The sequence below is a fragment of the Ictalurus furcatus genome, chromosome 16 (assembly GCF_023375685.1).
Source record: "Ictalurus furcatus strain D&B chromosome 16, Billie_1.0, whole genome shotgun sequence".
NCBI lineage: Eukaryota > Metazoa > Chordata > Actinopteri > Siluriformes > Ictaluridae > Ictalurus > Ictalurus furcatus.
In genome coordinates this window covers 7,778,285-7,798,298 of record NC_071270.1, presented here as the reverse complement: position 1 = coordinate 7,798,298, position 20,014 = coordinate 7,778,285, and the positions used below count along the sequence as shown (strand labels likewise).

General features: G+C 41.2%; 1 protein-coding gene across 3 annotated transcripts in view; it reads left to right on the top strand.

Moving 5' to 3' along the window:
• LOC128620580 (unconventional myosin-XVIIIb) overlaps nucleotides 1–20,014 on the top strand; it is a 117,887-nt gene that overhangs the window by 58,775 nt on the left and 39,098 nt on the right. For 2 of the 3 annotated variants that reach the window (XM_053645741.1, XM_053645744.1), the window contains exons 27-34: nucleotides 3,299–3,404; nucleotides 4,529–4,653; nucleotides 8,649–8,803; nucleotides 9,017–9,140; nucleotides 17,175–17,378; nucleotides 17,758–17,868; nucleotides 17,967–18,071; nucleotides 19,804–19,965. In XM_053645741.1, coding sequence (XP_053501716.1) covers nucleotides 3,299–3,404; nucleotides 4,529–4,653; nucleotides 8,649–8,803; nucleotides 9,017–9,140; nucleotides 17,175–17,378; nucleotides 17,758–17,868; nucleotides 17,967–18,071; nucleotides 19,804–19,965 — 1,092 coding nt within the window. The remainder of the gene's footprint in view (nucleotides 1–3,298; nucleotides 3,405–4,528; nucleotides 4,654–8,648; nucleotides 8,804–9,016; nucleotides 9,141–17,174; nucleotides 17,379–17,757; nucleotides 17,869–17,966; nucleotides 18,072–19,803; nucleotides 19,966–20,014) is intronic. The other variant, XM_053645742.1, reaches the window with a different exon arrangement.

The following is a 20,014-nucleotide window of genomic DNA, read 5'->3' as shown; positions in this document are numbered from 1 at the left end:
CTAGCTACTCGTGGTCCGAGTACAAGTACTTCTGTCTTGTCAGAATTAAGTAAGAGGAAGTTAATAAGCATCCAATGTTTAATGTCCTTTAAATATTCCTCAACTTTATTAAGTTGCTGTTTGTCATCTGGCTTTGCTGAAACATACAGCTGTGTATCATCAGCATAACAGTGGAAGCTAATTCCATGTTTATGAATAATTTGACCTAGAGGTAGCATATATAAAGTAAAAAGCAGTGGGCCTAAAACAGAGCCTTGTGGAACTCCAAATTTAACCCGGTATGTGTGGAGAAGTCGCCATTTACATCTACGAACTGATAGCGATCGGTCAACTAAGACCTGAGCCAGGAGAGGGCTGTTCCCTTAATGCCAACAATGTTTTCTAGTCTATCAAGGAGAATAGTATGATCTATAGTATCAAAAGCTGCACTAAGGTCAAGTAACACAAGCAAGGAGACACAACCCTGATCAGAGGCTAATAGTAGGTCATTTACTACTTTAACTAGTGCTGTCTCTGTGCTATGAAGAGGTCTAAATCCTGACTGATACATTTCATGAATGTTGTTCCTGTGTACAGTGCATCCGGAAAGTATTCACAGCGCTTCACTTTTTCCACATTTTGTTATTTTAAAGCCTTATTCCAAAATCAATTAAAGTCATTATTTTCCTCAAAATTCTACAAACAATACCACATAATGACAACATGAAAGAAGTTTGTTTGAAATCTTTGCAAATTTATTAAAAATAAAAAACAAAAAAGCACAGGTACATAAGTATTCACAGCCTTTGCTCAATACTTTGTTGAAGCTCCTTTGGCACCAATTACAGCCTCAAGTCTTTTTGAGTATGATGCTACAAGCTTGGCACACCTATTTTTGGACAGTTTCTCCCATTCTTCTTTGCAGGACCTCTCAAGGTCCATCAGGTTGGATGGGGAGTGTCGGTGCACAGCCATTTTCAGATCTCTCCAGAGATGTTCAATCGGGTTCAAGTCTGGGCTCTGGCTGGGCCACTCAAGGACGTAGACAGAGTTGTCCTGTAGCCACTCCTTTGTTATCTTGGCTATGTGCTTAGGGTCGTTGTCCTGTTGGAAGATGAACCTTCGCCCCAGTCTGAGGTCAAGAGCACTCTGGAGCAGGTTTTCATCAATGATGTCTCTGTACTTTGCTGCATTCATTTTTCCCTCGATCCTGACTAGTCTCCCAGTTCCTGCTGCTGAAAAACATCCCCACAGCATGATGCTACCACCACCATGCTTCACTGCAGGGATGGTATTGGCCAGGTGATGACTGGTGCCTGGTTTCCTCCAGACATGACACTTGCCATTCAGGCCAAAGAGTTTAATCTTTGTCTTGGTCTTGGTCTGAGAGTCCTTCAGGTGCCTTTTGGCAAACTCCAGATGGGCTGTCATGTGCCTTTTACTGAGGAGTGGCTTCCGTCTGGCCACTCTACCAATACAGGCCTGATTGGTGGAGTGCTGCAGAGATGGTTGTTCTTCTGGAAGGTTCTCCTCTCTCCACAGAGACACGCTGGAGCTCTGTCAGAGTGACCATCGGGTTTTTGGTCACCTCCCTGACTAAGGCCCTTCTCCCCCGATCGCTCAGTTTGGCCTGGTGGCCAGCTCTAGGAAGAGTACTGGTGGTTCCAACTTCTTCCATTATGGATGGTGGAGGGCATTGTGCTCATTGGGACCTTCAATGCTGCAGAAATGTTTCTGTACCCTTCCCCAGATCTGTGCCTCGATACAATCCTGTCTCGGAGGTCTACAGACAACTCCATGGACTTCATGGCTTGGTTTGTGCTCTGACATGCATTGTTAACTTTGGGACCTTATATAGACAGGTGTATGCCTTTCCAAATCATGTCTAAATCAACTGAATTTACCACAGGTGGACTCCAATCAAGTTGTAGAAACATCTCAAGGATGATCAGTGGAAACAGGATGCACCTGAGCTCAATTTTGAGTGTCATGGCAAAGGCTGTGAATACTTATTTACATGTGCTTTTTTTTTAAAATAAATTTGCAAAGATTTCAAAAAACTTTTTTCACATTGTCATTATGGGGTATTGTTTGTAGAATTTTGAGGAAAATAATGAATTTAATCGATTTTGAAATAAGGCTGTAACATAACAAAATGTGGAAAAAGTGAAGCGCTGTGAATACTTTCCGGATACACTGTATGTATGAGCATAGCTGCTATACTACAACATTTTCAAAGATCTTGGAGATAAAGGGGAGATTTGATATTGGCCTATTTAAAAGAACTAATTTACAAGAATAGTTGCCTAAAAATATAAAGGTGTAAAATATAAAATGTATGTTTAACCTGTTGTTTGTATTTCAGTCAAAGCCTTTTTCTTTTACATCTTGTTTTTACTAACTATACTCAGCAAAAAAGAAACATCCATTTTTCAGGAGACTGTATTTTAAAGATAATTTTGTAAAAGCCAAATAAGCTTTACAGATCTTTATTGAAAAGGGTTTAAACATTGTTTTTCATGCTTGTTCAATGAACCATAAACAGTTATTGAACATGCAACTGTGCTCATGTAGTCAACAGTCCTTAAGACATGAACAGTTTACAGGCGGTAGGCAATTAAGGTCAGTCACAGTTACAATAACTTAGAACACTAAAGGGACCTTTCCACTGACTCTGAAAAACACCAGAAGAAAGATACCTAGATACCCTGCCTCACCTGTGTGAACATGCCAAAGGCCTGCTGTAGGGAGACATGAATACTACAGATGTGGCCAGAGCAATAAACTGCAATGTCTGTAATGTAAGACACCTAAGACAGGGTGACAGGAAGGACAGCTGAGCATCCTTGCAGTGGCAAACCACATGTAACCATATGTCCCCCAAGATGTGATTGAGAATTTGCAAATGTCTTGGTGGAAGAGTGGGGTAACATCTCACAGCAAGAACTTACAAATCTGGTGGCGTCCATGAGGATGAGATGCACTGGTGGCCACACCAGATACTGAATGTCACTGCTGTTACCCCATCACTCCCCCCCCCCCCCCCGCCCTTTGTTCAGGGACTCATTATTCCATTTATGTATTTCTGTTCAGCAAATGTCTGTGAAACTTATTCAGTTTATGTCTCTGTTGTTGAATCTTTTTATGCTAATACAAATATTTACACATGTTAAGAAATTTGTTTGAAATAAAAGCATTTGAATGTTAGAGGATGTTTCTTTTTTTGCTGAGTATATTTTTAGACTTTTCTCCAATGGAATATTTTATGAGCTACACACAAACACCACAAAAGGCAAGATCCATATGCTGTGTATTTTAGGATCGTTTGGATCAGAGCAAAGTCACTGTGGAAGCACTAGAAAAGCAGCTGACTAAGGAGAAGCAGAGAGCCGAAAGCAAAGAGACACTGAGTGGCATGGCTACAGGTAGCACCTATTGCTTTCAGAATTCAAAGTTTGTTGCATTGAATAAGGCTCTCCTGAATAATATACAAACACAAAAGAGATACACTGGGCTGGATTGATATCACAGGGGAAGACCCTTTTTATTCTTATAGGTTTAAACAGTTTATGACAGTTTTCAAAACCAGAGACTGAAATTTCTTTGAAAAACACTGAATTTCTTTGTTTATTTGACTGCATGTTTAGAGTCATTATCCTAGCTTCCTGGCAAAGACAATGAGGTTCCGATGTAAAATATCCTGCTACTTATGAGAATTCATTAAATTTTATTCAAGAGATGATCAACACAGCAGTAACCCAGCACCATATTTTACAGCAAACTTGCAGGCATTTCCTTGTATACAGTTGCCCTTTTTCACTAAACATGCTGATAAGGCTTATGGCCAAAACTTTTATTTTAACCAAATTTTTCTATAACACACAACAGTAATGCCAATAATGCCTTTTAAAGTTCAGGTACTGAATTTGTGGGCTGTGTTCAAGAAGGGCTTCTTTAAGTCAACCCTTGTAAACATTTTATTATAGACGTGACATTTCTGAAACTTCCATATTTGTGATCCTATTTGACCCTTTACCATCCTTCTCAAAGGCCTAGTATGGGTATGCTCCTGATTCCTGGCAAATTTCCAGCCATTACAGACTTGACACTTTTTTATGATCACCCTTTGTTCTTAATGTTAATCTAGTATTTGCGCATTTATTGGTTTATATTTATTCATATCTATTACCTGAAAGCACAGCTACATTTTTTTTTCCAGTTGTTTTAATGTGAAATCCTAAGTATTAGACGGAGGACATTCTTTTGTTCAGGATTCAGAAAAAAAATAGAAATTTAAAATATAAAATATCTTGTCATCTTCTTTCATCTTATAAAGCCAAGATTAATCAGTTTGTATAATATTAGCTCACTTAGTATCAGTTGTCATGGGAAGCATTGCTATTTGATAATTATTAACCTAAATTATAGACATCAGTGTCAGATGTCAAACTGTATTCCTTTGTGTGATTTTTCCAAACATATTTGCTGTAGACTGAATTAATTGCATTTTATGTGAAAATCGATAAATTATTTAAAGTGTCTGTTTCAGAGGGTGAATTACAGATGCAGTTGGATTGTGCACAGACAGAAGTGAAGTTTCTACGCAGACGTTTGCATCAGACAGATGAGAGGTTTGAGGTTGAGAAAGATGCACGAGAACTGTTGGACACCAAGGTATCAAACTGTGGTATCTTCACATACTCTCATCAGTTAGGTCTTTACTCTGTATATCATATATTGCAGTATCCCTATATGCTTAGACACAGGATTGTATATAGTGTACAGTGCTGTGAAAAAGTATTTTCTTCTGTTTTTGTGTATATCTCATTATAAATAGTTTTAGACCATCTAACGAAATGCAACATAAAATAAAGGCAGTGTGAATAAACACACAATACAGCTTTTATTTATTTATTTGCATTTTTAGTGAAGCAAAAAATTGTCCATCACCTATCACCAATGTGAAAAAGTTATACTTAAAATCTGCTTGTGCCACCTTCAGCAGCAATAACTGCAACCAAATGCTTCCAATAAATGGAGATCAGTCTTTCAGTTACTTCTAGGACTAGGATTTACTCCTATGCTTTGGATCATTGTCTGGCTGCATAATCCAGTTGCACTCGAGTTTCTACTTATGGTCTGAAGACTGGACATTCTCCTTTAGGATTTTCTGGTAGAGGGCAGAATTCATGTTTCCCTCAATTATTGCAAGTTGCTCAGGCCCTGAAGCAGCAAAGCAGCCCCACATCATTACACTTCCACCACCATGCTTGACCATAGATATGATGTTCTTTTTGTGGAATTCTGTGTTTGGTTTACACCAGATGTAATGGAACCCCTGTCTTCAAAACAGTTCCACTTTCAACTCATCAATCCACAGAACATTCTCCCAAAAGGTTTGAGAATCATCAAGGTATGCTTTGGCAAAATTCAGACGAGCATTAATGGTCTTTTCAGTTAGCAGTGGTTTTTACCTCACCACTCTTCCATGGATGCCATTTTTTACCCAGTGTTTTTTTTAAAAGTGGAGTCATGAATAGTGACCTTCACTGATGCAAGAGAGGCCTGTAGGTCTTTTGATGTTCTCCTTGGCTCTTTTGTGACCTCCTGGATGAGTAGTTGCTGTGGTCTTGGAGGATTTGTGGAAAGTTGACCACTTCTGGAAATGTTCACTACTGTGCCAAGTTTTTCCAATTGGAGATAATGGCTCTCACTGTGGTCCTTTGGAATCCCAGAGCCTTTGAAATAGCTTTGTAACCTTTCCCAGACTGATGTATTTCAATGACCTTCTAGCTCATCATTTCTGGAATCATTTCTGGATAACTTTTTTGCTTCAATAAATATCTATAATTTAAAACATATATTATGTGTTTACTCAGGTTGCCTTTCTTTTATCTTAGATTTTGTTTTAATTTCTGAAACAATTTAGTATGAGATATACACAAAAACAGAAGAAATAATCTTTTTCACAGTACTGTATCTGCACATGATCCAAAACCTACAGGTTCATTGGTAAAGCATGGTCCTAAAAGTAGACAAAGAGAACCCAATTAAACAAATGAGACAAAAAATATTATACTTACTCATTTATATATTAAGGAAAATTATCCAATATTACAGAAGAAATCAAGATACTTTTTCACAGCACTGTAAATAGCATGTCAAGTATGGGAGCAGAGGAAGTATGTGCACATTTCAATGTATCACAATAATATATATATAATATAAGTATGTGTATATGTGTATATATATATATATATATATATATATATATATATATATATATATATATACACACACACATGTACATATACACGCACACTGTATATATACAGTGGGGTAAATAAGTATTGAATGCGTCAACATATTTTTCAGTAAATGTTTGTCCAATGAGGCTATTCACATTAAATTTTCACCACTCTTTGGTATTAACTCAAGAAATCTGGAAATATAAAGAATTCACAACATTTATGTTCATAAATAAAGTTATGTGTATTAAAATGGAATGACACAAGAAAAAAGTATTGAACACGCTAAGAAAAAGCAGTTCTCCAAGGCAAGGTAAGGCAAGGAACCAGCTGAAATCCATAAGTAATTATACCTCCTATCTGTGAAAATTAATATCAGCTAGGTTATGAAATTGATAATCTATAAAAACGCTTTTCGTTACCAAGGTGTCACACTAGAAACCTCTCATAATGGGTAAAAGCAAGGAGCTCTCCCAAGACCTTCAGAACCTTATTGTTGCAAAACATATTGATGGAATCGGATACAGACGTACTTCAAAACTTCTGAATCTTCCAGTAAGCACCACTGGGGCCATTATCCACAAGTGGAAGCAACATCACTCTGTCATCAACCAGACACACACAGGAGCTCCTTGCAAGATTTCTGACCAGGGAGTCAAAATAATAGTTGAAAGAGTAGCCCAAGAGCCAAGGACCACTCGGAAAGAGCTCCAGAAACACTCGGAGGCAGCAGGTGCCATCATCACAGAGCAAACAATAGGCAATGCACTCCACTGCTCATGCTCACCTCACAAGACTCCATTACTAAAGAAAAGGCATGTTGACGCTCACTTAAAGTTTGCTACAACTCATTTGGACAAGCCTATGAAATACTGGGAGAGTGTAGTCTGGTCAGTTGAGAGCAAAATTTAACTTTTTCTCTGTCATACTACACACCATGTTTGGAGAAGAAATAGCACTGCACATCACCCTTAAAACACTATATCAACAGTGAAGCTTGGAGGTGGAAGCATCATGGTGTGGGGCTGTTTTTCATCGCATGGTACTGGCAGACTTCATATAATTGAAGGAATGATGAATGGAGCCCTTTACCGGAATATTCTTGAGAAGAATCTGCTGCCATCCATCAGGATGATTTTGAGATGTGGGTGGACCTTCCAGCAGGACAACGATCCAAAGCATACAGCAAAGGAAACTCGATTGGTTTCAGAGAGAAAAAAAATCAAGGTGTTAGAATGGCCCTGACTTGAATCCAATTGAACAAGTTTTAAAGACTATATGTTTAGAAAAATGGGCCAAAGTCACACCTGAATATTGCAGCCGATTAATTTCTTCATACAGGAAGCATCTTGAAGCTGTCATTACAAACAAAGGCTTCTCCACTAAGTATTAAATAAATTTCAGTTAGCGTGTTCAATACTTTTTTCCTGCGTCATTCCACTTTACTACACATAACTTTATTTATGGACTTTAATGTTGTGAATTTTGGCTTAATGGTTAGCACGTTCGCCTCACACCACCAGGATCTGGGGTTCGTGTCCCAGTGGGACTCGAACCCCGGACCATGTGTGTGCAGACTTTGCATGTTCTCCCCGTGCTGTGGGGGTTTACTCCGGGTACTCCGGTTTCCTCCCCCAGTCCAAAGACATGCATGCTAGGCTGATTGGCATGTCTAAAGTGTCCGTAGTGTATGAATGGGTGTGTGAGAGCGTATGTGATTGTGCCCTGCGATGGACTGGCACCCTGTCCAGGGTGTACCCCATCTTGTGCCCGATGCTCCCTGGGATAAGCTCCAGGTTCCCCCGTGACCCTGAAAAGGAGTAAGCGGTAGAAGATTGATGGATGGATGTCCGGATTTGAGTTAATACTGATGTCTGGTATATATATATATATATATATATATATATATATATATATATATATATATATATATATATATATATATATATATATGTATATATATATATGTATATGTGTGTGTGTGTGTGTGTGTGTGTGTGTGTGTAGGATATATCAGGATATATATGTGTTTATAAATAATAGTATTATCTGAGTGCAAATCCCAGCACTGCCAAGCTGCCCCTGTTGGCATTTAACCCTCAACTGCTCAGTTGTATAAATGAGATAAGCTCTGGATAAAGGGGTCTGCCAAGTGCTATAAATGTAATTGAAATGTAGTAGCACAGTACATACTAACTACAGACATCAGGAGTGGCATCAATAGAATGTACTGTAGACACATCTATACATGTTCTGACCAAACCTTCCATAACACCCCATATCATTAACTTATTTAAATTATATAATTGGCCATCAAAACACAATAAAAAATTTGAAGATAACATGCACACCTTTTCTACTGTTCATCATATTTTCCTGTGGGTGGCGGTTTAACACTGTCTTCTTACGCCCATACCAAAGGTTTTGGAGCTGCAAGCCCAGCTGGAACAGTCAAAACGTATGGTCACAGAGCTGAAGCGGCACTGCCGGCACGTGACTTCCGACCTGCAAGATGCCCGTGTGCTTATGGACAGCTTGCAGACACGCATTCATGACCTGGATAGGAAGCAGAGGAGGTGTGTTGCTTCACTTCAGGCAAAATGTCACATTAGCATACAAGTGATCACTATTCATATGCATCTTATATGTACATGCCCTTTATCCTTCTCATGTCCATATCAGTATGTTTGGATGTGTGTTGGGGTATATGGGTGTGCATTTATGGATCTTTACATGCTCATGTTGTAATGTATGTGTATTCTAGTGATGTTCAAAAATGTTGTTTACAGGTTTGACAGTGAGCTTACCAGGGCTCTAGAGGAAGCAGATAATGAGAGAGAGCAAAAGGACAAGGCCATTCAGGAGAATATAGCTCTGGGAGCAGAAATCTTTTCTCTCCATCGGACTCTGAAGGTATTGGACCAGGGTCAGACTTCAGTCATCTGTGAAAAATGTCTACCTTCTGATGCTGTAAGATGTAAAACCAGTAGCTGTTTAAAATGGTTGATGATATAATATTTGCTGTAAACAAAACATTAATTCCATGAGTGTAGTTAAGCTTTTTTCCTGTGTTTCCTTACTTCATTGCTCCCATACCAACAACTAGCAATACAAAAGAGATGTCATTAATGTTATCTCCATTGCTGTTTAAGTGTCTTGTAACTGGAAAAAAGAAATCATCCATTCTGATGGTTCAACAGATTACATCACTTACACTAGCAGGAAAAAGAATAAAAAGGTGTGATGAGTAACAAAAACTGACCTTTTAGGAGATTTTAGGGGCTATATTAATAAATTTGCAAGTGGACCATCTTGAATAGTTGCATGCAGAAAAAACAGTTACTCTTTGGCTGATCATTCAGTTCACTTCTGACAAGCATGTCTTTGATGTTTTTGTCATATCTGTAGGAGATGAAATTATTTGGAATTGATCTAAAAAGGGTAAAGGTCACAGCAATGTCAAATGTCTAAAATAGTTTTTCTTCAATAGTTTCCTTCCTGGAACACAGAGATGTTACTTACATGTTCATGTTCAGGAACGCAAGGTCGATTTTCTGGCTTTTTTTGCCATTGGTTCGTCCATGTGTCTGTCCATTTGTACTTCCATCCGTGTATCAGTCTGAGATTCTCAATAGCACAATATTTCAAGAACGAGTTGAATGTTTATAAGCTTTATATGGAATTTTCACTGTATCCGACATGTGAATGGATTATAATTTGCAAGTGATCCAAACAGGGACAAGATCAAATGACTGAAATAGTTTTCTATAGTAGCTTCCTTCCTATTTGACTTATATTTGGGGGTATTTCAGGCATACAAATTAGTAACAAGAACGGTAACAAGAAGAACTAGATTTCTTTGCAGTGGAGGCATCCCCTATTGATGTTTTTGGTGTTGAGTTCTACTTGTGGGTATAGTTTCAGCTACTGTTTTATTAGGATAATAAGCAAGCATCAAAGGAATTCTCTCTGTTCTAGTGGTGGATTGTAGAGGTCAGTCAATCCATTATTTCAATAGTGGTCATATGTGGGCTTAATAACATTGCAGTTACTGTACATTTGCTGAGATATTGCTGTGCTATGTATTCATTCTTGTGTAGATTGTGGCTTTTTTTTTTGTTGGTAATTTTATTTTGCCACTTTCTCTTTTGTAAGGATTGATAAAGAAATTCAGTGCCTGGAATTCTCTGGCTGAAGGTGTCCAGGGTGATTTAGTGGGGTTATATTTAGAGAAGTCAATAAGGTTAGAACTGACTTGAGAAAGTCTGGATTGTGTATTTTGGACATACTTATTAAAGCATGAAGCCTCAAATGACCACTGATAAATCGTCACAAAAAATCTTTACTGTTGTAAAAATATAGAATTCATTAGGAATGGGCACACATCACTCTGTGGAAGTCAGTTCTAAATGAATAGGTAAATAGACATTTTTTTTGCAACTAGAATGGCAGAGTCGGGTGGTTCTTCTTGCATTGTTGTCTTTCAGTACTCTTGAGAATATCAAATTTCTAGTTTTTAATTCATTTGGTGGACTAATCCACCTGATTATAAAAAGTAGATTACGATCAGCACACTATATTTTCCAATTCAGTTTTAGGAATTTATGAATATTGCTGCTAATAATTTCTCTCAAAATTTTCCTTCTATGCTGTTGTTACAGAAGCAATGATGTGAGGAAACATAGGGAGAAAGAGCTCTAACCTTTTATAACCCTGGAACCACTTTTTTTTTTTTATCTCCTTTTGCTGTATTGCAACATCAAATTTAAGTATATTAGAATGGGATTTTTTTCTGATCTTTTTGAAGTGACTACAGAAATAACATTAAATAACATATTTAGATGTCCTAAATCTAAAAGCAGCTTAATTGATATTCACTGACTAGACTCAAAATTAGTGATACACAGACGGGATACTTGTATGTTTATGAGTCCTTCTGTCTCACTGACCATTTATTGTCACGATTTCCCCTTGTGCAAAGTGCTGGAGTATGTAGCGTGCTTGGAAGCCCGAAGTGCGAGGAGCAATTCCGGGTTTGCATTTGACATTGACATTGTTTACTTGATACACGTGTATCTGTTATGGTTTATGTCCTGTCTCCACCCCGTTATATTATTGGATGTCTCCCTCACATGTCCTCATTAATCACAGCTGCTTTGTGTTACACCCGTGATTATGTTTGGTATTTAAACCCCTCATGTCATTGCTCAGGTTGTGAAGCATTGAGTGTTTTTCACCTTACCAAGCCATTGTCCCATGATTTTGTTTTCTAGTTTCACGTCATGCACTTTGCTTTGCCTGCCTTGTGCCCATTTGCCGATCGCCTGACCCCTGTCCTGACCCCTGCTTATCTTTGTTTATGCTTTTTGCCTTGCCCTTTGGATTACTTAATCATAATAAAACTCTAAACTGCATTTCCACCTGCCCCAAGACTTGTTTCATTACAGAATACTTCGGCACACTATGGATGCAGCAGGAGAGAGAGAGGAACGTTGCGCTGGAATTTTTTTGCTGGCATTTGATTCCATGAGATTTCCCCAGCAGCTCTTAGACATCCCGGCTCCTAAGGGTTTTGAGAGTTCCCTGAATGGATTTTTTTCTGCAGTGCCAGTTGCATTTCAAGACCCTGTTAGACCCCAAGCCTGAAGAAAAGCAATTGTTGGTGTTCATGCTGTCCTGGTTCACTGGCCCAGCACACCAGTGGGCGGAGTTCCTCATGACCATGGACAACTTCAGCCTGGGAAGTGTGGCTGAGTTCGTGCATCTCATGAAGGTGAGTTTTAACGCAGACTTCCTGATCAATTTGGAGAAACATTTCGGGAGAACCAGCCTGGCGGCCATGGGGCCTTTCACCACGAATTACAAGAGGGACCAGGTCAACAGGGCAGTGATGGAGATAGTACAGACATTCAACACTGAGGGCTGTAGTAAGGAAGCCCAACTTCAGTGTCCAATGTGCGCTACAATTGAGATAGAGGAATCATATTTCTGCTCCCAGTCATGTTTCAAAAGCAGCTTGTGTACCCACAAACAGTTCCACAAGAGAGCAAGAGCCAAGATCCAGCTTGAGACTAACGAGGTGGTTTCACCTGCCGAGCTCCAGCCAGAGGTCAATGTTGTGTCCTTATCTCCAGAGCTTCAACCCGAGACCCAAGAGGCAGTCTCATCTCCGAAACTCCAACCAGACGTCAACATGGTGACATCAATATCAGCTCCAACCAGAGGTCAACGTGGCGAGCTCGTCTCCAGAGCCCCAGCTAGAGACCCACAAGGAGGTCTCACCAGCTGAGTTCCAGTTGGAGGTCAATAGGGCGACCTCCTCTCCAGAGGTCTAGCCTGAGAACCACGAGGGGGTCTCATCAGCCATGCTCCTGTCTGAGGTCGACGAGGTGGTCTACCAAGCCATGCTCCTATATAAGGTTGATGAGGTGACGTTCCAAGCCATGCTCCTATCTAAGGTTGATGAGGGGACCTTCCAAGCCATGCTTCTGTCTGAGTTCGACGAGGTGGCCTTCCAAGTCATGCTCCTGTCTGAGGTCGAGGAGGCGGCCTCCCAAGCCATGCTCCTGTCTGAGGTCGACGTCACGACCAACCAAGTTCCTCCCACACCTGAGTCTGCCAGAACAGCCACCCAAGTTCCGCCAACACCCGAGTCTGCCGGAACGGCCACCCAAGTTCCACCAACACCTGAGTCTGCCGGAACGGCCAACCAAGTTCCGCCAGCAGAGTTGACGGAGACTGGCGCTCAGCCTCCCTGTTCAGCTGAGGACATTGTTTCGCCTCTCGTTGAAGCCAAGAACTTCACTTTGTTTCCCTGCTCTGCCATCACTAGGCCAGGCTCCTTTACTGACTTCGCTCCACCATGCTTCTCGGCTGAGGACGTCGCCCCACCATCCTGCTCGGCTGAGGACGTCGCTCCACCATCCTGCTCCGATAAAAAAGTTGCTCCGCTATCCTGTTGTGCTTAGGATGTCATCCTGCCTCCAAGTCCAGCTGAGGGTGTCGCCCTGCCATCCTGTTCCGCTGAGGACACCGTTCTGCCTCCATGCCCCGCTGAAGACATTGCGCCACACTCAAGAAAGGCCAATAAGAATGCTCACCAAGGTGAGCTCCCATCTGAAGCTGGATACACAGCTCCCCAAGCCTGGGTCTTGCCTAGAGACCCTGGCGAACCTGCTCCAGCCTCATTTCTGCTCCTCGGCTTCTCGAGGAACCTGCTATTTGTTGGACAATGCCTGCCTCAGGACCTGAGGGGTTGCATGTACATTTCGCCCAGAGGGCCAGGACTGCTGGTATAAGGAGTGTTTTTGGGCACTCCGGGAGTAGTGCTGGAGCATGCAGCACTCTCAGAAGCCTGAAGCGCAAGGTGCACTTCCAGGTTTGCATTTGTCATTAACATTGTTAACATTGTTTATTTGACACGTGTATCTGTTATGGTTCATGTCCTGTCTCCACCGTCATTATATTATTGGATGTCTCCCTCATGTGTCCCCGTTAATCACAGCTATTTTGTGTTACACCGTGATTATGTTTGTTATTTAAACCCCTTGTGTGTCATTGTTCAGGTTGCGAAGTATTGAGTGTTTTTCACCTTACCAAGCCTTTGTCCCATTTTCTTGTTTCCAGTTTTTTGACACTGTTTTCTAGTTTCTCATCATGTACTTTGCCTTGCCTGCTGTGACAGAGGGCTCTGTCATGAGTGCGGCAGCACTACATTTACATGTACATATAATCCACTATCCACCCTTTTTCTTGCACATCAGAAAACATACCAAAGACTCAGTTCCCATTTCTTCTTGCCTTCCATGTACACTGACGTATGCACACACTGTGCCACATGCTCTGTTTGTCAGAAAACCAGTGCTGTTCGTAGGTCTGCCAGAGTGCCTCTGTACCCATTGCCGGTGATCTCCAATCCATTCAGAAGAATCTCAATGGACATAGTCAGACCTCTGGAGAGGAGCAGTCCCGGTCATCAGTACATCTTGGTCATGTGTGACTATGCTACTTGGTACCCTGAAGCCTTCCCCCTAAGATCCATTACAACTGCTAAGGTAATCAGTGCACTTGTGCAAATGTTTTCCAGAGTCCTTATCCCAAATGAGATCATCACAGACCAAGGCACCAACATTACATCGAGCTTAATGAAGCACCTCCACAGACAGCTGGGTATCCAGTCGATCAAGACGAGTCCCTATCACCCGCAGATGGACGGAGTAGTTGAGAGATTGAACCAGACACTCAAGAACATGCTGAAGAAGTTCATCAGTCACACGGGAATAGACTGGGACAAGTGGTTGCCATTCATGCTGTTTGCATATAGAGAGGTACCCCAAGCATCAACAGGATTTTCACCTTTTGAATAGGTTTACGGATGGTCTGTCCAGAGTCCACTAGATCTGCTGAGAAAGAGCTGGGAGGCCACTACATCGGCAGCGGGTGAACAAGGTATTATTCAGTACATGCTGCAGACGAGAGACCGCCTAGAGAAGTACCAAGAACAAGCTATCAAGAACTTGGAAGCGGCCCAGCAAGCATATAAGAGATGGTATGACCAGTATGCACAACACAGAGAATACCAGCGGGGGCAGAAAGTACTGTTCTTACTGCCATCATCAACAAACAAGCTATTAGCAAAGTGGCAAGGACCATATGAGATCCAGAGACGAGTGGGACCGGTCACTTATGAGATATTGCACCTAGAGAAGGGAAAGTCCAGCCAAGTGTACCACGTCAACCTCCTGAAAGAGTGGCAGGAGAAGGCAGCAGATGAAGGGACAGTACTGTTTATCTGCAAAGGAGCCCCAGAAGGAGCGGAGGGTGAGGACGAGATGGAAGATGTGGCTGTACGGAGACCTCCGGCAAAGATAACCCTGGAACACCTGGAAAAGGATCAGAGGGAGCAGCTGCTACAGATTGTAGACAAGCACCCGAATCTCTTCAGGACAGAGCCAGGAAGAACCAATCAAATTGAACACACCATCCAGCTCACTGACTCAATGCCATCACATCCACAACAGCAGCCCTATCGGGTGCCTGAGCGTCTAGTTGAACCACTGAGGAGGGAGGTTCAGCTTATGAGGAATATGGGAGTGATTGAGCTGTCAAACAGCCCATGGAGCAGCCAAATTGTCCTGGTACCAAAAAAAGATGGATCACTGAGGATCTGTCTCGACTTTCGGAAGCTCAACGCTGTCTCCAGGTTCGATGCATACCAAATGTCTTGGATTGAGGAGCTGGTGGAACAGATCGGCCAAGCCAAATACATCACCACCTTAGACCTGTGCAAAGGATACTAGCAAGGTGCCCATAGCCCAACAATCCAACATCCAAAGACCTCGGACAAAGAAAGAGGTATGTGCCTTCCTTGGACTGGTCGGATGGTACCAAAGATTTATACCAGAGTTCTCCCGTGTTGCGGGACCCCTGGCCAACCTCACCACAAAGTTGGTTCGAAACCCAGTGCCCTGGACAGAAGAAGCTGAGCGGGCGTTTGAACAGCTGAAGGACAGCTTATGTAATAGTCCTGTGCTTCAAAGTCCTAATTTCTCCCAGAGATTTTTAGTTCAAGTGGATGCTGCTGCTAATGGACTGGGAGCTGTACTGGCACAAGGAGACGGCGGCCAGAAACACCCAATCCTTTACCTAATCCGTAAGCTGCTACCCCGAGAGACTCGATACTCCACTGTGGAGAAAGAGGGCTTTCCATCAAGTGGGCATTAAAAAGTCTCTGATATTACTTGCTCGGAAGATAGTTTGATCTCGAAACAGACTATCGAGCACTGACCTAGATAAACTCAATGAAGGATCAAAATGCCAGGATAACAAGATGGTACCTGTCACTGCAGCCTTACCACTTTAAGATCAGACACCGACCGGGGAAAGAGAACCTGACAGCTGATTACCTATCCAGATTGCTGCCAAGTTTGTCAATCTAGGAGAGGAGGGAGGTAATGTGACAGAGGGCTCTGTCACAATTGCGGCAGCACTACATTTACACGCACATAAAATCCACTATCCACCCGTTTTCTGGTTTTCCCTACCCATGGGTGCACACTAGGGCAGGTTAACACGCCAGTTGCATACATAACATGAACACACATCCACTGCATTAACACATCCTTCCCCATAGCCCACAGTAAAAACATGCAGACACCAGATACCAGTAAATGTTTATTGTACTCAGCTGCATGTCGTGTTGTGTTTGTAGTTTTCTGTGTATGTTGCACCTTAGTCCAGGTTACCGGAAGCAAATGGCAAACCCCGGAAGCGATCCAGAAAGCCAGATATATATATACTGTATATAATATATATATATATATATATAAATTTATGAAAAGTTATTGTTGTAATACTTACCTCTGGAAGAACATCTTCCAGATTAAAAGCCAGGCCTGTTCATTTGTGTATGGGGGTTGTAGTTTGGAGTTTGTAGTTGTAGTGCGAGTATATGGTATATTTACCTTTTTGTGGAAGGAGTTACCAGCCAAGTGCTGTAGTGTACATATTTTTGTGTAGTTTTCCCCATTTCCCCTATTTTGTCAATTTTTTGGGGCCTTCACATGGATGTACATATTTTTGTGCACATTTGGTGGACTGTAAATAGGAGCACTGTCCATGTAACATCTTTGCACAAAATTGCTATTGCGGCCTTACCATCAATTTTCTTGTGTGGGACCATTTTTTCATCATGCCTCGTCACACCTGCCTTATGCCCATTTGTCAATCACCTGACCCCTGCCTGTCTTTGTTTATGCTTTTTTGTCTTGCCCTTTGGATTACCTAATCTTAATAAAACTCTAAACTGTATTTGCAACCGCTCCAAGACTTGTTTCATTACAGGTATACTTTATGTATACTTTATGTAATAGTTATTGTTTTAAAATAATGTAAAAAATGCACAAATGTGTGTGTGTGTGTGTGTGTGTGTGTGTGTGTGTGTGTGAGAAGGAGAGTCAGCTGGAGGTAGAACACTTGCAGTATCAAAAACAAGAGCTTTGTGCTCAGATCCGAGACCTCACTTTGACCCTGAACCTTGGTTCAGACTCTGTGCCTGAGCTGAAGAAACAACTACGTGAACTTGACAGCAGAGATAAGGAGCGTGCTCAGGAACTTGCCAACATGACAGTAAAAATTCAGCAACAGGAACAGGTAGCATTGCTTCTCCAGCTAAACCCACAGCAGAAATACACACACATACTTTTCTCTCTCTCTCTCTCTCTCTCTCTCTCTCTCTCTCTCTCTGATTTTCCTTGAATGTGAAAACGGTAATTTCTTCCAAATCCGCACTCTACAATGAAAAATAGCTGCTCACGTTAATAGGATACTCTGCATGCAAATTCCCAGCATCCCGTAGTGCAAATCTGATTACAAATCCAAAAACGGCAGCAGTAAGTCGAGTTTTATGCTGTGCTGTGACATTTACTGACATTGCTAAGCTAACAGGCTTTCAAGATGGTCAACTGCCTGCTGGTTTTTATGATATCTGTGGCACACTTACGGAGGGTGACTCTCTTTTTTCCCCATAAAGATACATCTACGCTTTGAGATAGAGATGGAGAGAATGAAGCAGATCCATCAGAAGGAGCTGGAGGACAAGGATGAGGAGCTAGAGGATGTGCAGAAGTCTTCACAGAGACGGGTGTGTACTGATAGAGGAGGGAATGGGAGACATAAAATGCAGGCATAGGGATTTGATTTTGATTGTGTGTATGTATGTGTGTGTGTGTGTGTTTTCAGCTCAGGCAGTTAGAGATGCAGATGGAACAAGAGTATGAGGAAAAGCAGATGGTAGTGCATGAGAAACATGACTTGGAAGGATTGATCGCAACTCTGTGTGAACAGGTAATGCAAGACAGAGGCACAGACTGACACACACACCCCTGGGTCATTTCATCTTAAGTGGTCCAATAATTGCAGAGTTGGTTGCCTGACTGTTTTGAATGTTTCTATTTTTTTGAGATTACCTATATATTGGCATTGCAAAACCACCAGTTTTTATTTTTATTTTTTATTTTACTAGGTTTAAGTACAACCGCTATCTTTGTGTCATGACAGACAACAAATTTTGTTTATACAGCTATTTACTGAAACCTCAATATCTCGGCTCACAATGGGCCTAGCTGCTTGGAAAAAAGTAATCTATAGAGCACATTACAAGATACATTTACATATATAAACATTTTAACACATTCTTGTTCCCTAAAAGTCCAAATGCAATGCTCAAGATTGCTCACTGTTCCACTTTTAGGGTCAATTATTAATAGTAAGGGTTCGAGTCTTAATCTTAATTTTTTTAGGGTACGGTGTTCAGTTTGGTGTTTACAAATGAATAGTGTCAAACAGAGCTGTGGCTTTGTTTCTCCTGTGATAAAAGCAGTACAGCTCAGAAGTCACGTACTGCTTTTATCACAGGAGAAAAAACACCCAACTGAACACTACTTCCATATTTGGATTGTACACCTGTACCAACACGATAGATCAGGCTGGTTCTTCAAATCTGGCCGTCGAGGTCCACTGTCCTACAGAGTTTTACCTCCAATCTCAAACTCTCAATTCTTACAGCAGAATGCTACTATAAGAAGTCTCAAACATGAAATGTTCTGTATGAACACTATACTTGCCTAGGTACCCCCTAAAAAATTGAAACTCAGCCCTTCCCATTATAGATTAACCCTAAATGTGGAACTGTGAGCAATCTTGACTTAAGTTCTATGTCTAAAGAACACGAATGTGCAAAATATATGTGCATCTACCTTGTAATGTGCTCTAGAGATCAGCTTTTGTTTCAAGGAACTAGGCCCATCCTGAGCTGAGATATTGAGGTTTCTGTAAACAGCTTTGGCCATTTTAGTTAAAACCTAGTGATTTTGCAATGCCAATACTTTATCGGTGATGACATAAAAACAATTAGGAACATTTAAAAACAATTAAAAACAGTTGAGCAACCTTCATTGGACCACTGGAGATAGAATGACCCACCTCTATCTATGCTGTACCAGTCACAGTTATTAAGAACCACTCAATGGTAATTTATTTTCATGCACTGTGCGATTGAACACAGATTTATGGCGACACATGTGTATCAGTGTACATTAGAATATAATCACACTCTCTGTTCTCATCAGTGAGCGAATTGTAACATGATTATTAAACTTATTATTATATAAGTATACTTCCCCCACCCTGATTCTGCATCACACACACAATGTAATATCAGCCATATCCTATATTACTCTGTCTATTCCCTCCAGCAGTACGTTATTCTCCTGTCGTTTGGTCAGTCTGCATTTTGTCATTACCAGTCAGTCCAGGAACACTATAGTTGTCCATAGATGATTCTCTCCAGTACATTTAACAATTTAAAAAAAAAAGGTATATACTAAAGGAACCTGAGCCAGAACTCATAATTAATACCTTAACAATACATTTCTGTCATGCTGCATGCCATTTACTGTGTGCAATAAGATGTTTGATAGCTTATGATTTTGTATGCATTATATCATGTATATGGAGGCAGCTTTGTGTTTTTTTTCTCTTTTTTTCCTTCTACCTCTATTTATCTTACTCTTCTCAGGTGGGCCACAGAGATTTTGATGTGGAGAAGCGACTCCGGCGAGACCTGAAACGTACCCATGCGCTGCTCAGTGATGCCCAGCTGCTACTATCTACAATGGAGCAAACTGGCCAGGGGCAGGCCCCGGGAACCAAGGAGCAGTTGGACAGACTGCAGTGTCAGGTAGGTTCTTATGGAACCACTGTAGTACAGCCAATCAATTCTGCTGTTT